The 17,174-nt window shown below is 39.8% G+C and overlaps 1 protein-coding gene across 6 annotated transcripts in view; it reads right to left on the reverse strand.

The window, feature by feature from the left end:
- The window catches only part of ctnnd2a (catenin (cadherin-associated protein), delta 2a), a 279,187-nt gene that overhangs the window by 36,859 nt on the left and 225,154 nt on the right, over positions 1–17,174 (reverse strand). For all 6 annotated transcript variants that reach the window (XM_042399032.1, XM_042399031.1, XM_042399029.1 and 3 more), the window contains 4 exons: positions 12,003–12,120; positions 7,673–7,855; positions 3,753–3,926; positions 880–1,030 (listed from right to left, as the gene is read on the reverse strand). In XM_042399032.1, coding sequence (XP_042254966.1) covers positions 880–1,030; positions 3,753–3,926; positions 7,673–7,855; positions 12,003–12,120 — 626 coding nt within the window. The remainder of the gene's footprint in view (positions 1–879; positions 1,031–3,752; positions 3,927–7,672; positions 7,856–12,002; positions 12,121–17,174) is intronic.

Genomic DNA, 17,174 nt, shown 5'->3' on the forward strand with positions numbered 1-17,174 from the left:
TTGTCCCTAGATGTGGCGAAGCTGCCAGTCAGTAAGCCTGACTAAGGCTCACTCATTACTGCAGTGTGCTTTCCAAAGCCCAATTCAAGCCTTTGATCTGATCATCTCCTCCTTTATCTCTCTCTTGCTCTCCCTCTTTCTCTTGCTTCTCACTTTTTAAATACATATCAGCTGCCTGTTTATTTCCCTTAGCCTTTCTTTCCTTATTAGCCTGATTCTCCCACACATACAAACCTTGGTCTCAGTTAATTACCTTATTATGTGAAATAATTTTACTCAATAATTCAATAGTAATAGTCTCCACAACCATAATACTTCCTCCTTCATAGTGTAGTAAAGTATGTCAGCTCTAGAGCACTGTTTTCATCACATGAACATGTTACTACATGTCTGTGTCTGCACACTTGATCCTAGCTTGTGTTTAATAGTTAACTCTCTTAATTAATGACATTATTTAATATTTAATCATGCAGCAGTCCCACAATTCTCCATCAGGTTAACATGGTAGGCCAGGCCAGGTGAGCCATCAACATTCGCTCTAAAAGACAGAGGTGACTTCTACTTCTACAGTACTTCTAATTGGTGCAACTGACTGCAAGATCTTGACCCTAGTGTTACATCAGATGAATACAAGCTCATGACTCGTGTAATCTAAATGAGAAAATTGTGACAGGCGCAGACCACAGTAGAGAGGCTACAAGAGAATGCAATTAGTGATGAAAATGGGCTCCAGGTTGAACTTCACAAACAAAAAACAGAGACAGTATTTGAACATAATAGTGTAGATGCCCAAATGTGTGTAAGACATTAGAAAAGCCAGTCTGCAATGATTTCTTGTAACAGATGGGAAGATGTTTCAAAGTCTTTATCGTTACTCACCTATGAGCTCCTTGTTCCTGATGTCCAGGGCCATGTTTCGGAGAGCGGTGGCCACCGCACACACCACCTTGTCGTTGTCTATCCTCAGTAACTCCACCAGGATTGGAAGGCCTTTCTCCTTACGGACAGCAGCCCGGATATACACCGACCACTGACAGGGAGAGCAGGGGGAAGATCTCAATGATCAAGTTTTGTCCATCATTCCTAACAGTTTACTTCCACTGCAGACAGCTTTATAATAGATCTGTGCTTTGTGTGACTGATGTTTTCCTCTTCAATAGCTTCAAATGTCTTATGTCTATTTATTTTCTTTCTTCTTTTCTTTTTTGCCATAAGCCCCTTTTATACAGAGATCCTGCAATATTGCCGTGAAGAGCACCTGTCATTATGACGGCTTTGCTTTTTTACACTGAACCAAACAAAGCCAGCATAATGCTGCCCCCGTGTGTGATTTTAGATAGCATGCTGGCGTTCCAGGTGTGATGTGTAGTGAGTGTAGTGTGACTACCTCCACTGCCTGCTTAATGGCAGAACAACAATGCCCCCCCATTCCGTGTTCATACCTTTTATACAGAACGGCAAGGCAGAATAACGGCACAACATTCTCGCCTTGCACAAGTTGTATAAAAGAGGCTATAGACTCACTGTGGATAAAGTGGTAGCGGTACAAAAAAGAAAAAAGAGACAGACAATGGTCGAGGTCAAGTGGGAGATGTTATATTCAAGGGCAATATAAGAGAGGCTGAGGCATTACACTGACTCACAAGTGATATACTATGAGAGGGAGAATTATATGAACCAGAGAGAGGAGTTTTGAGCTTGGAGACCACTCTATCCTCCCTCAATAACTGTCAAGGTACACTTAAATGGTCTAGTCGCCCCTAAACGGCTCAAGTGGTGCCGCCTTGTGGGTCAACTGTAGAGGACTGAGGATGTGCTAAACAGCACCCAAGAATGAATATCAGTAAGTGAAGTGTGAAGAAGAAAGTTTCTGTAAAAAAGAATTATCTACCTTTCAAATGGGCATTAAGGTTAAAACATAGTATTGTTTTTTCTAGAGACCAAAATGGAAAAGCTATGGTTCATATAATCATTTCAGGAAATAATTCACCCTAGGGAAATCATCGTATGTCTTAGCCAAGAGCTTAGTGAGCAGAGCGTAGAGTGTGCCAGCAGTACGCCAACACATCTTCTTCGGAAACCGTTAGCGGTGCTATTCTCAGCCAGGAGAGGTAGCCTCCTTAGACGAGACACAACAAAGCACACGCACACACAAGCGTGCAGCAAGGCCCTAAAATAGAAAATGTGATTTCCTGAAGACCACCTGCCCCCCATTTCCACTTCCTCCCTTGTCTTCCTGTGGCCTCCTCTTCCATCTCTCTCTTGCTCTGTCTCTCTGTCGATTCCTCTTCCAACGGAAATACTCACCAAACCAAAATCAGATACACACACCTCCCACACACATCTACAGGACCACAGGGACATCCCTCTTCACCATAGTGCGATCTCCTGTCTCTCACTCCCTCTTGAGTTCAAGTTTTCACAAACAGGAAAAATTAACGTAACCTTCTGACTGTGCATTTTTTGACCACGCAGACATTCCTACAGATAGCCTATTTGCAACAAACAATGTCAGATGCAGTCTTATCATTTCAAGGTCGTTTAAAGGTTACACCCTCACCCTTTTTACCCTTATATCCATCTCCCTCAAGGCTAGAGCTGCCCTTAACAATACTATCCAATATGACTGCATGACTCACACATTAGTACGATCTAGCTGCTTCTATCAGTCAGCTGCTGTTGAAGCCTGGCTGTACTCCCTGGTGTGTTAGGCTTGGAGCCTTTACATTATTACAATAACTGCACCGCTACTAAGCAGTATTATAAACTATAGAACACATAAGAACATGGGATTGTGCTCATAATATTTCAAAGTCAGCAGGATGGTGTAGTGAGTTGTTATTCCTCTGTGCTGTGGCATTTATTGGAACCAAGTCAGTCTTTGATTTGTTTTAATAAACTGAATTTAACTTAAACCAGATAATCAGGATTACAAAAAAAATAAAATAACGTTTGCACGCATCGAACCCTCCTAAGTGTCCTTGTTGATAAGTAACCGTTTGTTAACATTTCGATGGATATCTGTCTGCCATAAAAATACATGTGTTACTCAGCAAGGTCATTCAGATTATGATTTACATTTTCCCAGACTTTTCTTACTACATTATTTTTCAATACACAGAAGCCAAACCAGCACTGTGTCGTGTGAATGGACTGTCTACTAAGGGTATGGAGGCAGAAGACTTCACAAGTATTTGTACATCTAGTCGTCTGGGTGCAGAGCAGTTCTTGGCTTCAGGCTGTGTGAGTTTCTACATAAGACTCTGTCATCACATAGGTAGCATATTCTCACACTTACACATTCATATACAGCGCTCACTTAAGTGGTTTGTCCTACTTACAATACGAGTAAACAGTTTTATCTGCGGTTTATCTGCACAGAGATTGGTGTTCACTGTGTGTCTCTGCGTTCACTGCACGGCTGGGTAAGGACAGGTTTATGATGAATCCATTCCTTTTACAATAATGGACAATGAAATAGGGAGAAACATGCATACATTTACAGTTTTCATTGTTTACTATTCATAGTGAAGTTCAGCGACTGCAAGAACAGCGTCAGCTCAAATTCTACATCACCAGCATTTCAGTCTTACACTCTATGGTCTAAACAGCAGTGCCTGAATGCTCATAGCACTTTGTAACTTTGCTTTAAAAAGTATATTTATTATGACATTTATGTGTGACGGGGATGATTTTGAATATAGAAATAAGAAGGCACAGAGTTTGGGAAACATTTTAAACTTAGCTGTTACCTTCCAGCTGCCTGCAGCCAGGTTCTGCAGAGCCCCGGCTGCTCCCTCCAGGGTGTCGGGATTTGAGCATTCAGACAGCAGGGTGAGGTAGGGCTTGACGATAGTGGGGTGCCACAGCATCTGAACCCCTTTTGGGGGCTCTGCTGTGTCTGGAAAAGGACCCACGCCATCCCACTGTAAGAAAGAAAGCAAGAATGTTAACTTTTTAATGTTAACTTTCACTCATGAAAGGATAATTGAATGAATGCTGTAAAACTCTTCGAACAATATTATTGTCTTGCATTCATACAATTTTGTACCTTTTTCCATGTCAGAAATAGATTTTGAAGGAGAAGAGAACACTTTTCATTCAGCTTCCCATCCGCTTTTGGGATTTAATCTGATTTCAATGGGACTTTACTGATCATAAGTCAAACTTTTAACCTCTAAGGTACCACAATAATGGCATCACTCATGAAAGATAGCAATCTGTGGATGAGTACAATGTTTATTCTCATGTGTGTAAGTGCGTGCGTTGTCAGAATGCATCACGCATGAAAGCAAACTACATCTCACAGTACCTCTGAGTAAATCACTCCCTGTTACCCTGTTTAGTAGGTGAGAATGATGATGGAGGGGAGTGGTGGGAAAGGGCAAAAGACTGCAAAAAAAAAAAGAGATGAATTTGAACAGAGACTATGAAAGAACATTTCACTCCCCTTCTTGCTTTGAGCAATAAAACTAAAGCTCCGCACTTCTCTTCCCCGGTACCTCCTTCCCCTCCTCCACTACAATAGAGTCCCTTGATGTTGAAACCTCTTTGTTGAGTGACATGCCCACACTTCTTTCATGCAGTAAAAGTGCATGAACCCGCAACTATAGCTTTTTCCCTCTCTACTCTTTTATTTCTATTTACTTCTTGTCTTTTCTATACTGTTTGTCATTTATATCTTGCCCCTCTTTCTCTCTCCTGTTGATTCTTTCTCTCTTGATTTATCTGTTTCTTCCTTGCTTTCCTCCATCTCTCCCTATTTACCCCTCTCTCCCTATTTTCTTATTCTATTTCCATCCTTCTCTCTCAAGTTTTCAGTTTTTCCTCTCCCTATCGACCTTCTCGGTTTCGCTCTACTGCCTCCCCTCCTCCCCGTCTCAAGGTAAACTAGGCTAGTGTGCGTCTTGAGAGAGGTGCTGCAGAATGTGTGTGTGTGTGTTTTTATCTATACATAGATTCTCTGATCACAAAATCAAAGGCTTCTTATAGTTTGAAGTGTGTAGAGACACTACGGCAAGAGACATCAACTCTTTTATAATATTTTCTTTTGCCTAGATACATCCTACACAAATAATAATGTATGTTATTTGCGTGTTTTTAATTCTCTAAAGATGAAGTATATCAAACATATTTGCATGTATTTGCTTCAGTACCAGAAACATATGTTCATATGTGGCCTTCAAAATATTTTTTCAAAGGTGAATTCCATACTGTCTTTTTAAGCAATGCATTTTTATACACTATATGTATGGTTGTAGTTCCTAAAATATTAAAGCTGCAACATTTACAGTACTGGGGTTGAAGATGCTCTCCAAACTCTGCTGTACTGCTATGGAGAAATTGATCTGGTTGGTGCAGCTGTCCTGTTTGCCAATGGCAGTAAAGTAACCAGTGGTGCAAGAAGTACTGAAATCTTTAACTTAAGTAAAAGTACTGTACCGATATCACAACTATAACAACAACAAAATCCAAAAGTGCTGCATTCAAAATCTTACTTAAGTAAAAGTGCATAAGTATTGGCAGCAAAATGTACTTAAAGTATCAAAGTAAAAGTACTCATCATGCAAACAGGTCCCATTTAGAGTGTTAAATTTATCATGAATATATAATTGTAACATTAATACTGATTCATTGACATGTACATGTAAGCAGCATTTTAAAGTTGTCAACATGAAGCTAATCTTAACGATTTATACTGTTGGCTTGTCTTATCTATAACAATACTATTTTATAATTATTTTACAAGGATGATCACATGTTTTTATGCATAAATTATTGATCTGAAAAGTAGCTGGTAACTATAGCTGTGAAATAAATGTATTCAGTGAAATAAATGTAAAAAGTACAATATTTCCCTCTGAAATGTAGTGGATTAGTAACTAACTGGAAAGTAACTAATACATTCACATTCAAGTTATCTGGTCAATCAATCAATCAATCAATCTGGTCAATTAATCAAGTGAGAACCTTACATGTCCTTCCATATTTGCTGTAGTTGTAGAGTAACAATATAAAATGTTACAGATTTCAGCTTTAAAAGGCACTTTAAAAATACTTCAATCCCATAAAAATTTCCCCCCGTGTTGTGTTACTTGCTTCAAGAATTTTCAAGAGACTGCAGAATATCTTCAAACAAAGCAGAATACCATCAAATATCCCTGGTAGCATAAAAACTAGTGTGCGTGTGTGTTCCAGTAGTCCATTAGGAGTGTTTAGGTCCAGTTCAGGCTCCCATGCTGCTCCTTGGCCTTGCTGTCTGAACCTCTAATAAATGATTAAGGAGACTACATTACAGTCTAACTGCCTGTGTCTCTCTCTCTTGCACTCTCTCTGTCTCTCTCTCCCTTTTGCCTGATTTCCTCCAACATCGTTTCCCTCTCTTAGCATCTTGCTGCCTGTCTGTCTCCCTCGTTTTTGTGCCTGTCTTATCGACTATCTCTCAATGTGTACCAGACTAATATGAACACACATAGAGTATATGCACACACATAAATACAGTAGAGTTCTGCTGCCTGACCTGAACTTGCTTGGTCCTGATAATGCATTAGGTTATGGGTCAGATTTGGGTTGTTTTGTTGCATAAATCTTCTGATTTAATTTTGGTTATTTTCCAATGTTATTTGTTAGGAACTTCTCTCTTGCTCTCTCTGACTGTGTCAGTCATTTGCATCCATGCACTTCATTGTTGCGAGTAAATACGCAAGGCCCAAAGAGTGTGGCCCACGCATTGCATTAGCCTGGTGAGCCAATGGTCAACACTGAGTGACATAAAACAAAAATGTAGCTTCAGGTTGCAGGTTCAGTTCAGGTCTCAAATTTGGCAGTACTGGCTGGGTTCAGTTGCATTGGGTTTTACAGATGCATGCAAATGTCCCGTGCAGAACTCTCATGTACACGTTCACTAGTGTAAGAGTTATGTAGGCCAGTCAGGTGTGCTTTTGATTTTCTGCAAACATGACAACTAGTCCACAGAGGAGTCTGCCTACAGTACCTATACCCTGATAGCCTAAAAAAAGCATAGAGTAGAGTAGACAGCAGAAGGAGGAGGAGGAGGAAGAAGAAACTAGAAAAAACTGAGAATGATGAGGCTTTTGACCAAAGATTTAGGGTTAAAAAGTTTCAATTATATAAAGAGTAATAAAAACTGCAAAAAGTGGCTTATGAGCCAATACATTATAAAAGAAGCCAATGCTTTTCAACTCAGCTCTGTGATCTATGAGTTTCATCCCGTTCTCCATTATTTACCACATGTCCCTGTTGAACGCAAGTCTGCCTCAACTCCTCACACTGTGTTCCTGCTTCATCATGAAAGCTGTCTTCTTCTATTTTTGCACCCATGTCTATATATACAGATTGGTTTAAGTAAAACCCTGAATAAATGAGTGGAAAAACATAATGCAAATCTTTCCTTACAGGGCACTGACGGTCTCTCAATGGTTTGACATGAAAGTGATGTGAATCATATGCTATGGCCTTCACTGTCATCAAATCTCAACCCAACTGAACACCTATGAGAGATTTTGGACTGAAGTGTTAGACAGCGTTTTCCTGCCATCATTGTCAAACCATCAAATAAAGATCACAGACATACATCCAGTGTGTCCATGCCATCCATCTACATCTCCATTATTTCCTTGCCCTCATCATCTCCTATCATCTCTGTCCTTACCTGTTCGGCACCCTTCTTTTTCTTCTTCTTCTTGCCCCAGCAGCCGGAACTCTCTCCGTCACGACCGTTGGCGTCACAAAGCAGGCCATCGAGCTCCTCCAAACCCCCCTGCTGGCCGTGGGATGTCTCAGCAGCCAGACGATACGACAGGTTCCTCAGGATGCAAACACAGTTCTCTACAGTCTGCGAAGAAAGAGAGTCGTGAGATATGAGGGTTAAGAGATGAAGTCATGTGGGAGGAAGAGAGGAGGGGGTTTGGAGGAGGAAGAGTAGATGAAAAAAAGAAGAGAGATATAAATGAATAAAGTGAGAAAGTTGAGGTGGGAGATTTGTGTTTGATGCCATTTAATGAAACATCTCGCTTGAAAACACACCGCAAACTCAAAGTCAAAGCATGCTAATAAAAACTGCCTACTCTCACACTTTTACACTATTGGCCTTCCACCCCCACCCACCAGCCAGACAAACGGAGAGAGCGGGAGACATAGAGAGACGGAGAGAGAGAGGCCAGAGGGAAGATAATCTCATAGGTAATATGCTTCTGTATTTTGTTAGCTCTGACTTTGAAATGAGATTAGAAGGAACTCAGGTAAATGAGGAAAAATGACAAGCCCAATATATTGTATCACACCCCATTAAACACCAAGTTTAGAAGCGCACCCGCCAGCCGAGGAACGTGTTAGTGTGCACGCGTCTGCATGAGAGAAAGAACACTTCTTCTACAGTGCATGTCTATGCTTAAATGTGTACTTTCACATTGGTGTACGTGTTTAGTATCACTGAGAACGGGGAGTCATCGAGTCAACAGAGTGGAAATTAACAAAGACAAATCATCAATCTTCTCTCTGTCTGACCGTTGGTTTACACAAAAACAACCAAGGAGTGTAATTGAACAGCCTCAAGAGATGCAACAAACAAAACAATGTCTCACTCCAGCGAGCTGCAGTCATGTCTGAAATTCTATTCACATTCTATTACAGAACGATGTAGGTGAAGTTACATATTATTTACAATTTACTGTGACATTTGGTATTTCGATCTGTTATTTCACGTTTGTTCAGTACCCTGTTTTTTCCGGCTGCGTGGTTCAGGGAATAAAAAGTCACTTGATTTTGGTTTTTAAAATGATTACGTGGTACTTCTTGTCTCCACAGGAAGGTCAGGGATCAGGTTCAATTACAGAACAGCAGCCCTACAGCTGGTAGGAATTCAGGGTCTTTATCAAAAAACAGAAATGCCACTTAAAATATACTACAACACATCATTTTTACATTACATATAGTGAATATTCTTCTGATCTTGCGCATTTCCGTCAGGGTATGTTATGGGGCTTTTTTCCTATCTTTATTCGAGAGCGTGGTCTTTCAATTTGACAGCATGATGTATTGATTTCACGTTCAGATTTTGTAATGCTTTCCCTCAAACCCTGCCTTCGCATTCAAATAGCACCTGCTTGCGCTTATATTTGCTCTGCTTCTGCTCAAACTGTGTGCTTGCTCTCAGATATATTGTTGCTTGCACAGATTTCCTGCTCCAGCTTCAGCCCTTCTCCTCACACGCAGGGTGCTTCTGTGCACTTGTGAAATGTCTGCTCTCAGATTTCTGCTCTGCTCTGCTCTCGGATTGTTTGTGCAGCAACCCTCAACCAATAGAAGGCAAACCAAACAAACGTGTGGTGTCGACCAATGAAATTATCCCTGCTTCCTTGTGGGCGTGTTTGCTTTACTTCTAAGAGTGTCCTGTATGGGTGCTCTTAGAAGTAAGGTGACCTTTTTTTCCTCCTTCAGCACACAGGACACAACAGGAAGCCGATGTGCTATACGGCTACTATTAAATGTAGCTATTATAGTAAAAGAAAATATGGAAAGCAAGGGAAGTGCATTTAATAAAGCCCTGGAGGGTGGGAGTGCATGAACCCAGTTAATGAGTAACTGCATGTACGGGACGCTCTAAGACAGGGGTGGGGGACGACTGGCCTCCAGGCTGTATATGGCCTGCAAAATCATTTGGTCGGGCCCACGAAGCAATTCATAAATTAAAAAAAAGCAACTCAAAAATACAAAAAAATTCTCTAGACAGCAATTACTTTTTTCTGAGATAAAAGAAAATAACATTAAATAGTAGACTAACATATCCTTCTGGGTGGTCCCTTCCAGGTCAAGGTCAGATTAAACAAGCACGTATGTGTCATCGCTAACATGCATCATAGCAACTGTCAGGAAAAGAAAAGTGGGCCAGTGTGCCTAGTTTGTGGGGATGCACTTGCAGTGATATTAAAGGCCAATCTTGAGCATCATTACAGCTCGAAACATGCTAAACTGGATGAGTTGCAAGGACAAATGTGTTTGGATAAAGTTAACTCTCTTCGGTGGAGTTTGGGTGCCCAACAAGCAGCTTTTACAAGACCGCATTACTGAAAGAGACAATGTTATGCAGGCAAGTTTTGTGGTGAGTAAGCTAATAGCTAAGAAGCTGAAACCTCATTCAGAAGGAGAATTTGGACTGTACTGCATTGAAGTTTGCATCTCTGTTTGGGAAAATATACTGCTATGAGTAATTCTTTTCAAAACTGACTCTAGCAAAGACTCAGTTCCCCTTAAGACTGACTGATCCAAACCTGGAAAACCAGCTCTGAGTAGCATCATCATCACTACCATCTGACATCAGACTCCTTGCCAAAGGGAAGCAGTTCCAGCCATCGCATTAGAGGTTAGTGAAGTTTGACCAATAAAAAGCATGTCAATTTAACTGTTAAATTATTATTATTAATATTATAATATTAATACAATTATTGAGATTAAGTGATTTTAATTCAATTATTTTGTATGGCCCCCTGAAGGATGTTATCAAAATTGAAATGGCCCTTAATAGGACAGAGGTTCCCCACCCCTGCTCTAAGAGGTAAAGCGAACGCATCCACAAGGAGGAAGGAATGATTTCACTGGTCAACACTACACCTGGCATTCTATTGGTTGGGGGATTTCAACAGGGTTGTTACACAAAACAATCCGAGAGCAGAGCAGAAATCTGAGAGCAGACGTTTCACGAAGCAGCCTGATTGTGAGGAGAAGGGCTGAAGCTGGAGCAGGAAATCTGTGAAAGCAACAATATATCTGAGTGCAAGCACACAGTTTGAGCAGAAGCAGAGCAAATCTGCATGCAAGCAGGTGCTATTTGAGTGCGAGGGCAGGGTTTGAGGGAAAGCAAAATCTGAACGTGAAATCAATAAATCATGCTGTCAAATTGAAAGACCACGCTATTGAATAAAGATAGGAAAAAAACCCATAGTTTGTGAACATGAAAGAAGATCAAAACATACATTTTTGTGAGATCAGCAATGGTGTTGATTATACTAGTACATTGTGTATCTGCCTCACTCACAGCTTGTGTTTCTTAATCATTTTTGCTTTCTTATTTTTTAGAAGACTGATGTCAAATAAATCTTTCTTGAAATAATCTACACAAAGTGGTAAAGTAGATCTATAAAATATCAGAGATGTTTTTGACTCTTTGAGTTCTAATCCGTCTGCCAGTAAACAGCTACATTAGCAGACAGTAGGAAGAGGAGGTAGTCTGGGCACGGCAGGAGAACTAAGAAGAAAATGAAAAAAAGCATACAGAGACCAAAATGAGCACGTAGCTAATGTACATCACTACTGCAACAGTGACCACTTGCTGGTTCACCTGCCAATCAGTCTTTGTTTCTGAGGCGACAGCAGAACTCCTCTGGTGACTGCAGTCAGATGGTGGAGAGGGGCGTGCGGTTTAACAGTGATTAAGGATGGCCATTTAGAGAGGCTGGGAGACAGGGAGACCTTGAAAAATCAGCCATCCACAACACTGTTCATGTTATATTGACTGGCCCACACATACTGTGTCATGAACACACATAAACACTCAAAGCCAACATGAACATGTCCTCGCTCAGAAAAATGCAGACAATAAACCCACTCAACCTGACTACTGGCGGAGCTAAACGGCAACAACAAATGCTACGAGACTTTGAATTTGAGAGCTTTAATTCACCCCAAATAAAACATGTTGATGTTTCTTGATAACTAAAAGGCTTCTTCTTTGTTGCGGCTGGAAGTAGAAAGAGGTTCACCGATTTTTTTTGGATTTGTGACCTCCTGTGTGAATACTTTGGCAGCTTGTTTTTGCTGACATAAGTGGGATCAGGTCAATTTTCTGTCCTGATTTAGTTTGAAAATACACATTTATTGTATGATAATCTTGCTTAGTGTAGTTTATACAAAACAAAATGGATAGAGATGGAAAGACAAATAAGAGTATGAATGCATTCATACTAAAATAACAGTAACACTCATACCTTGCTGTCGATCTCACTGCTGCCCAGAGAGGTCTGGATGACGTAGAGCAGAGCATCTGTCAGACCGTCACACTCCCTCATCCTTCGTCTCGCCTCCTCACCTGCAGAGCTTACATTCCTGCAAGACACACAGAGCGCTGGTCAGAGTGTGTGTGTGTATGTATGTATATGCCTGTGTTTGCCAAATAGAAAGAGAAAGGTAAATGGAGAAAGAAAGAGAGTTGGTGGGGAGGGAAGATAAGACAGAAAGACAGATGAAAGAAAAAAGAAAGCTGGTAACGAGAGGTATAGAGAGACAGAAGCAGGGAGAGAGAGAAAGAGAGAGTGAGTGAGTGAGAGACAGATACCAGGGAACCTGGCAGCTCTCCCTAAACTAAACAATTGAAAAGGGAGCATTAAAATTCTGGATACATCTCAATCTATGCCCCGAAGGCTCGCTTCAATTTAAAGCACTTGACTTGAGTCCAAATAAAAAAAAAAAGAAAAAAGAAAAGAAAAGAAAAGAAAAGAAGAATAAGAAAAAAAAGCAGCTTTATTCAGACAGTTGGTAGCTGAACTTCACAGCCAATAGTCACACCAACGCTGCTTTGATAATTTAACAATATTGTTCCATTTATTATTAGCAGCTTTGCCAATATGATGCTCTGAGATAATGAATAGAATTTAATTGAACTCGAGGTACAGGTGGGTGGTGTTGGGTTAGATTTGTTTGGGTTTCAACATGGAGCTGTCTGTGACAGAGATATGCTCAGTACCAGACACTGACTCATGCATGAAATTATCACTTGCTTCTGTCAATAACATGAATATGAAAATGAACTTTGTAGCATTTATAAAAAGGTGTGCTTGTTGATGCCTGGTGTATGAGCCCATCATACTTCCCCTTTTGCAACCCTGTTGGAGCTTCATCCATAAGTAGTTGACACTTTCCAAGATAAATGTATGCACTTGCATAATAAATTATAGAATGAGCCTACAGTGCTTTTTTGATTCTGCCTACAAGTAGACATAAAGCAAACTGATGCCTTATATTAATGCTCAGAAAGAAGAGACAGTGTTGAATGTTTATTTAACTTGAGAAATTACATGATTTAAGGTCACTCAACATTACCCCCTTGACCTGAACATAATGAGTACACTGAAGTAATGAGGGACTCTACGAGTATAAATTATGATATTGTAAGCTTTATGTAAATTCAATAGTATGCACTTCATATCAACACAATTGGAGACAGATACGATGCAGCATAGCATGGTACATTCTGGATAGAATTCATACCATCAGTGCTGATAAGAACAGTGCTGCTACTAATGAGATGTGACCAAAAAAAAAATCAAGAAACAGATGAATACATTTTGAATTGACTAACAACTTTGAAAGCAGCTGTGCCAGAGATAGAGATATGAAGACAAAATAATAGTCAGGTTTATACAGAAAACACAGGCGACTTCACACCCAGCTTTCCTTCTCTGAAGTTAATTTTCCAAAGAAGCATCATGAATTCCCGCAGTCTCCTGCTCAAAAATACCATTCACTGAAATATAAAAATAAGAAGTGTTTCAAAGTGAGTATAGTGTATCATGCTGCTCTTTGTGTTGACAGCCTTTAGGGAAATAGAAATTAGAGCTATAACAAGCATAGTCTAGTATGTTTTTTGTCTTTCTACATTATGAGTAAATACCCAAGAGACAAATGTATACAAGCACACTCTAAAAGTCTTAAAACCTCACTGTCATGGTCACTGAATAGATTTTCTCAGCAAATCAATTCTTGTCAATTCAGTTGAATAGAGATGATGGAAGGAGACATTTGTGGTTCTCTAACAATGTTCCATTACACAATATTGTCTTGTTATCACAATAAGTCTTGGAAAAGAGCCCAGGGAGTGAGACAAGACAAAAGCACACTAACCTAAGTTTGCATTTGTCATTGTCGTCATACAGCTCTATCACAACCAACACAACTGTGTGAATATACAGCCACGGCTTTTATGTTTGTTTTTATATCTCTACATTTATTGGCTGGTTGATATACACTAATCCTTTATTTGTGGACAATTTTGCAATGAACTTCCATTATGCTGCCTTACAGATAAGGGGATGTGGGGACAGACGAATGACCAAACGGATGGCAAGAAATCAAAAGAATTAACAAAGCAATTACTTAAGTTTAGTGACATGAATTTAAACATCTTCCTTTATAGGTGAAATGTCAAAAAAACAGATGAGATAGACAATAGAAGTATGAGCGAGGAGACAATGTGGTACTATGAACGAATAAGTTCATCCATCATATTGGCATAATAAAGAGATCACAGCTTTTTCACCACTCTATGAGATGAGGTCAATCATTTATTGTACTGATGAGAAAGAAAGAAGAGAGAGTGAGAGGAAGACACAAGAACTCAATTAAAACTTCACGTTCACGGCTCCTCGCTTCCAAGAGAAGGTCAAGTCATTTTCACCAGCTCTGAATGCTAATGGGCAAACAAGCACACGATGGAAAACCCGCTTAGCAGAGACACAATTCTCCGTTGAGTCGATATGAAACAACAGAGAAGTGAAAACACTTCACCTTGACTAATATTTAAGCACCAGAGACAGGAGGTGGGTGGGTGACAAAGAGAGAGGATGGATAATTTATTGCTTTAACGCTCAGCCTTGAATATGCTGACTTCTACTGAGATTTCCATCAAGTTTTTAATCTGATGCCTTATCATGGGTGGAGGGGAAAGCACTTGGTTGTGCACATAAATGTTTAAGCAAGAGAACTTTCACAAAATCTGAATGTTTGCCTGCATAGGCGTATTCTGTCAAGACTGAATGAGTGCCTGAGACTGCCCTTCATTTCTTTCTATATTGATTGCCCAAAATTTACAGTCCTCAACTAAGAATGGGGAAAAACACAGAGTTGAAGGATCTTTTCAATTTACTTTAAATACACAGATAGGATTTTATTGTCTTGCACATACTGACAGGACGCAAAGTTGTTGATGTACATAAAACTTCAGTTAGATGTATCAATCCTGTGGCCGTTTGTGAAAGTGCAGTCACTTTAACTGCAACTATTCCATCAATGTTTTCAAAGATATAGTGACTTACTGTTACTCAGTGACAAACAGGCATTAATATACATATAAAATAAAGCATGATTATGCAACAAAATGGCATATGTTGTGCCCAAATTGTATTCAAAACACAGTAAAAAAATATGGGATATGAATAGCTTCAGAGAACTTTTCCAAAACAGACATTGTGCTTTTGAAGACTGGAAATTGGAACCAATGACAGCTTTGAAAGTGGAGCCTTCATCCAGTCAGGTGTAAGATGGGTTCATTTTGATGACAGTGAGTGAATACAGCCAATTATGTGATCCATTGATTCTTTTTGTAAAAGAGAAAGTAACTCTGTACACTGCTTTTTTTATTCCAAGATAATTATTAGAAACTACAAAGAGAATTGGAGAGGTTGAACAAAGCTGTACTACTGCCTGTCGTCACTATTGTCACCACTGTCACTACTTTCAAGGTCCCTGTCTTCCAACAGTTTGTTAGTATCACATTGTGCTTCTCAGCCATGCCATGCAAATTATTCTGAAACCTTTTAAATACCTAGAAATGAAAATGATTCTGATGTTGCTGTTGTACTGTGTTAAGTCCATAACTACATTTACTTCCTGATATGCGCTATTAAATAGCTTGTGTCCGTCTGGACCAACTGCTCTGGAAAGGCCTGTACACAGCTGCCCCATGAACAGAAGACAAATGTTGCCATGTGTGCTTTTGTGTGCACATATAAGAAAGAGAACAACACAAGTGCCTGCACAGTGTGCATGAATGTGCTTGTGTCTGTATTGTGTGTGTGCGTATGCTGTCTGTGCAAATGTGCTTGTTAGTCTAGTGGCTCGGTAATGAAGCATGAAATATTGTGCCTTTCTGCAACACGCCTTTCCCTCTGTGCTAGTTACTGACAAACAGTGAGGCCAGAATTTCATATGTGGGAAATAAAGCCTGCTAACTTTTTTTTTTTTTCTCGGGGTGTAATGTGTCCTCAGGCATCCTCACATCTTACTGTGTTGCATCACAGAATATTTAGATAAGGCTAGCTTGTTTGTTTGAGTCAGTTTCCTCACACTAACATAAGGGATTCATGGTCCCTGCTAACATAATCTGTACATATGGTATTCACTCAGAGAGAGAGAGAGAGAACAGATCAGATGACATATTTCATAAGAAGATGAAGGATGAGTATGGAAGGTGACATTTTTAAGGGAATGTGAGCACCTACATGCTGGTTTTCAGTTACTTGTGTATGTATGTGAATGAGGGTGTCTGTGAATGTCTTTAAATCTAACAGGTAATCTCTACTATTTAACAACTCCATTACAGGCTTACACTTCATCCTATCTGATGTCACTCCTCATTAATTCAGTCTAACTCATTAGCTTGCATCGTTAAATAATTACCTACTGAGCAAAAAGACACAGAACTTGATTAAGTATCCCATTCAGAATTTAACAGTTGTTATTTTAGCTGCAGTTAAATAACAGGAAAGTGCCATTGGTGCCAGCGCTGAAGAGCAAGCCACTTCCCAACTTCATTTCTGAAGGTTTTGAAAAATGCATTGTGTACTAGTTCTGGTAATGTTTGCCATTAGATGGTAATATTCAGTAATCTCTGTCATCCTGAAGTGTAATAAACAACATTTGGTTTACTCTCAGGGGAAATTTGGGAGAGAAGTGTGGCAGTGATGTGGCATGAGCCCTCTTTCAGGGAAACAAATTAATAACAAAATATTTGCTGGAGTGCTGCTAGGCCAGCATCATCAGAAGTATAGAATGAGACAAAGATGTCTTTTTTTGGAGCAAATGACGACAAAAAACAAGAAAAAGATGGCTGAATCGAGTGAAGTACAGTATAGGACTGTAAAATAACTTAAACTGACAAAAGTTATATCAGAGATAAATAAAGTAAAGAGAAGTATTCAATGTCAACGATGAAACACCTTATCAACTCAGATTGTTCAGGTTCCAGGTAGCCTTGGTTAGAGTGCAGAAGCTGTGTCATATTAAGAACTTTTAAGGATATTTTCTGTAAAGTTCTCATTGAAGCAGGAAAGTTGTTAAAAGCTCACCCAACACCACCCACATTTATTCCATCCAGCCAATGAAAT

Source organism: Thunnus maccoyii, chromosome 21 (assembly GCF_910596095.1).
Source record: "Thunnus maccoyii chromosome 21, fThuMac1.1, whole genome shotgun sequence".
Classification (NCBI taxonomy): domain Eukaryota; kingdom Metazoa; phylum Chordata; class Actinopteri; order Scombriformes; family Scombridae; genus Thunnus; species Thunnus maccoyii.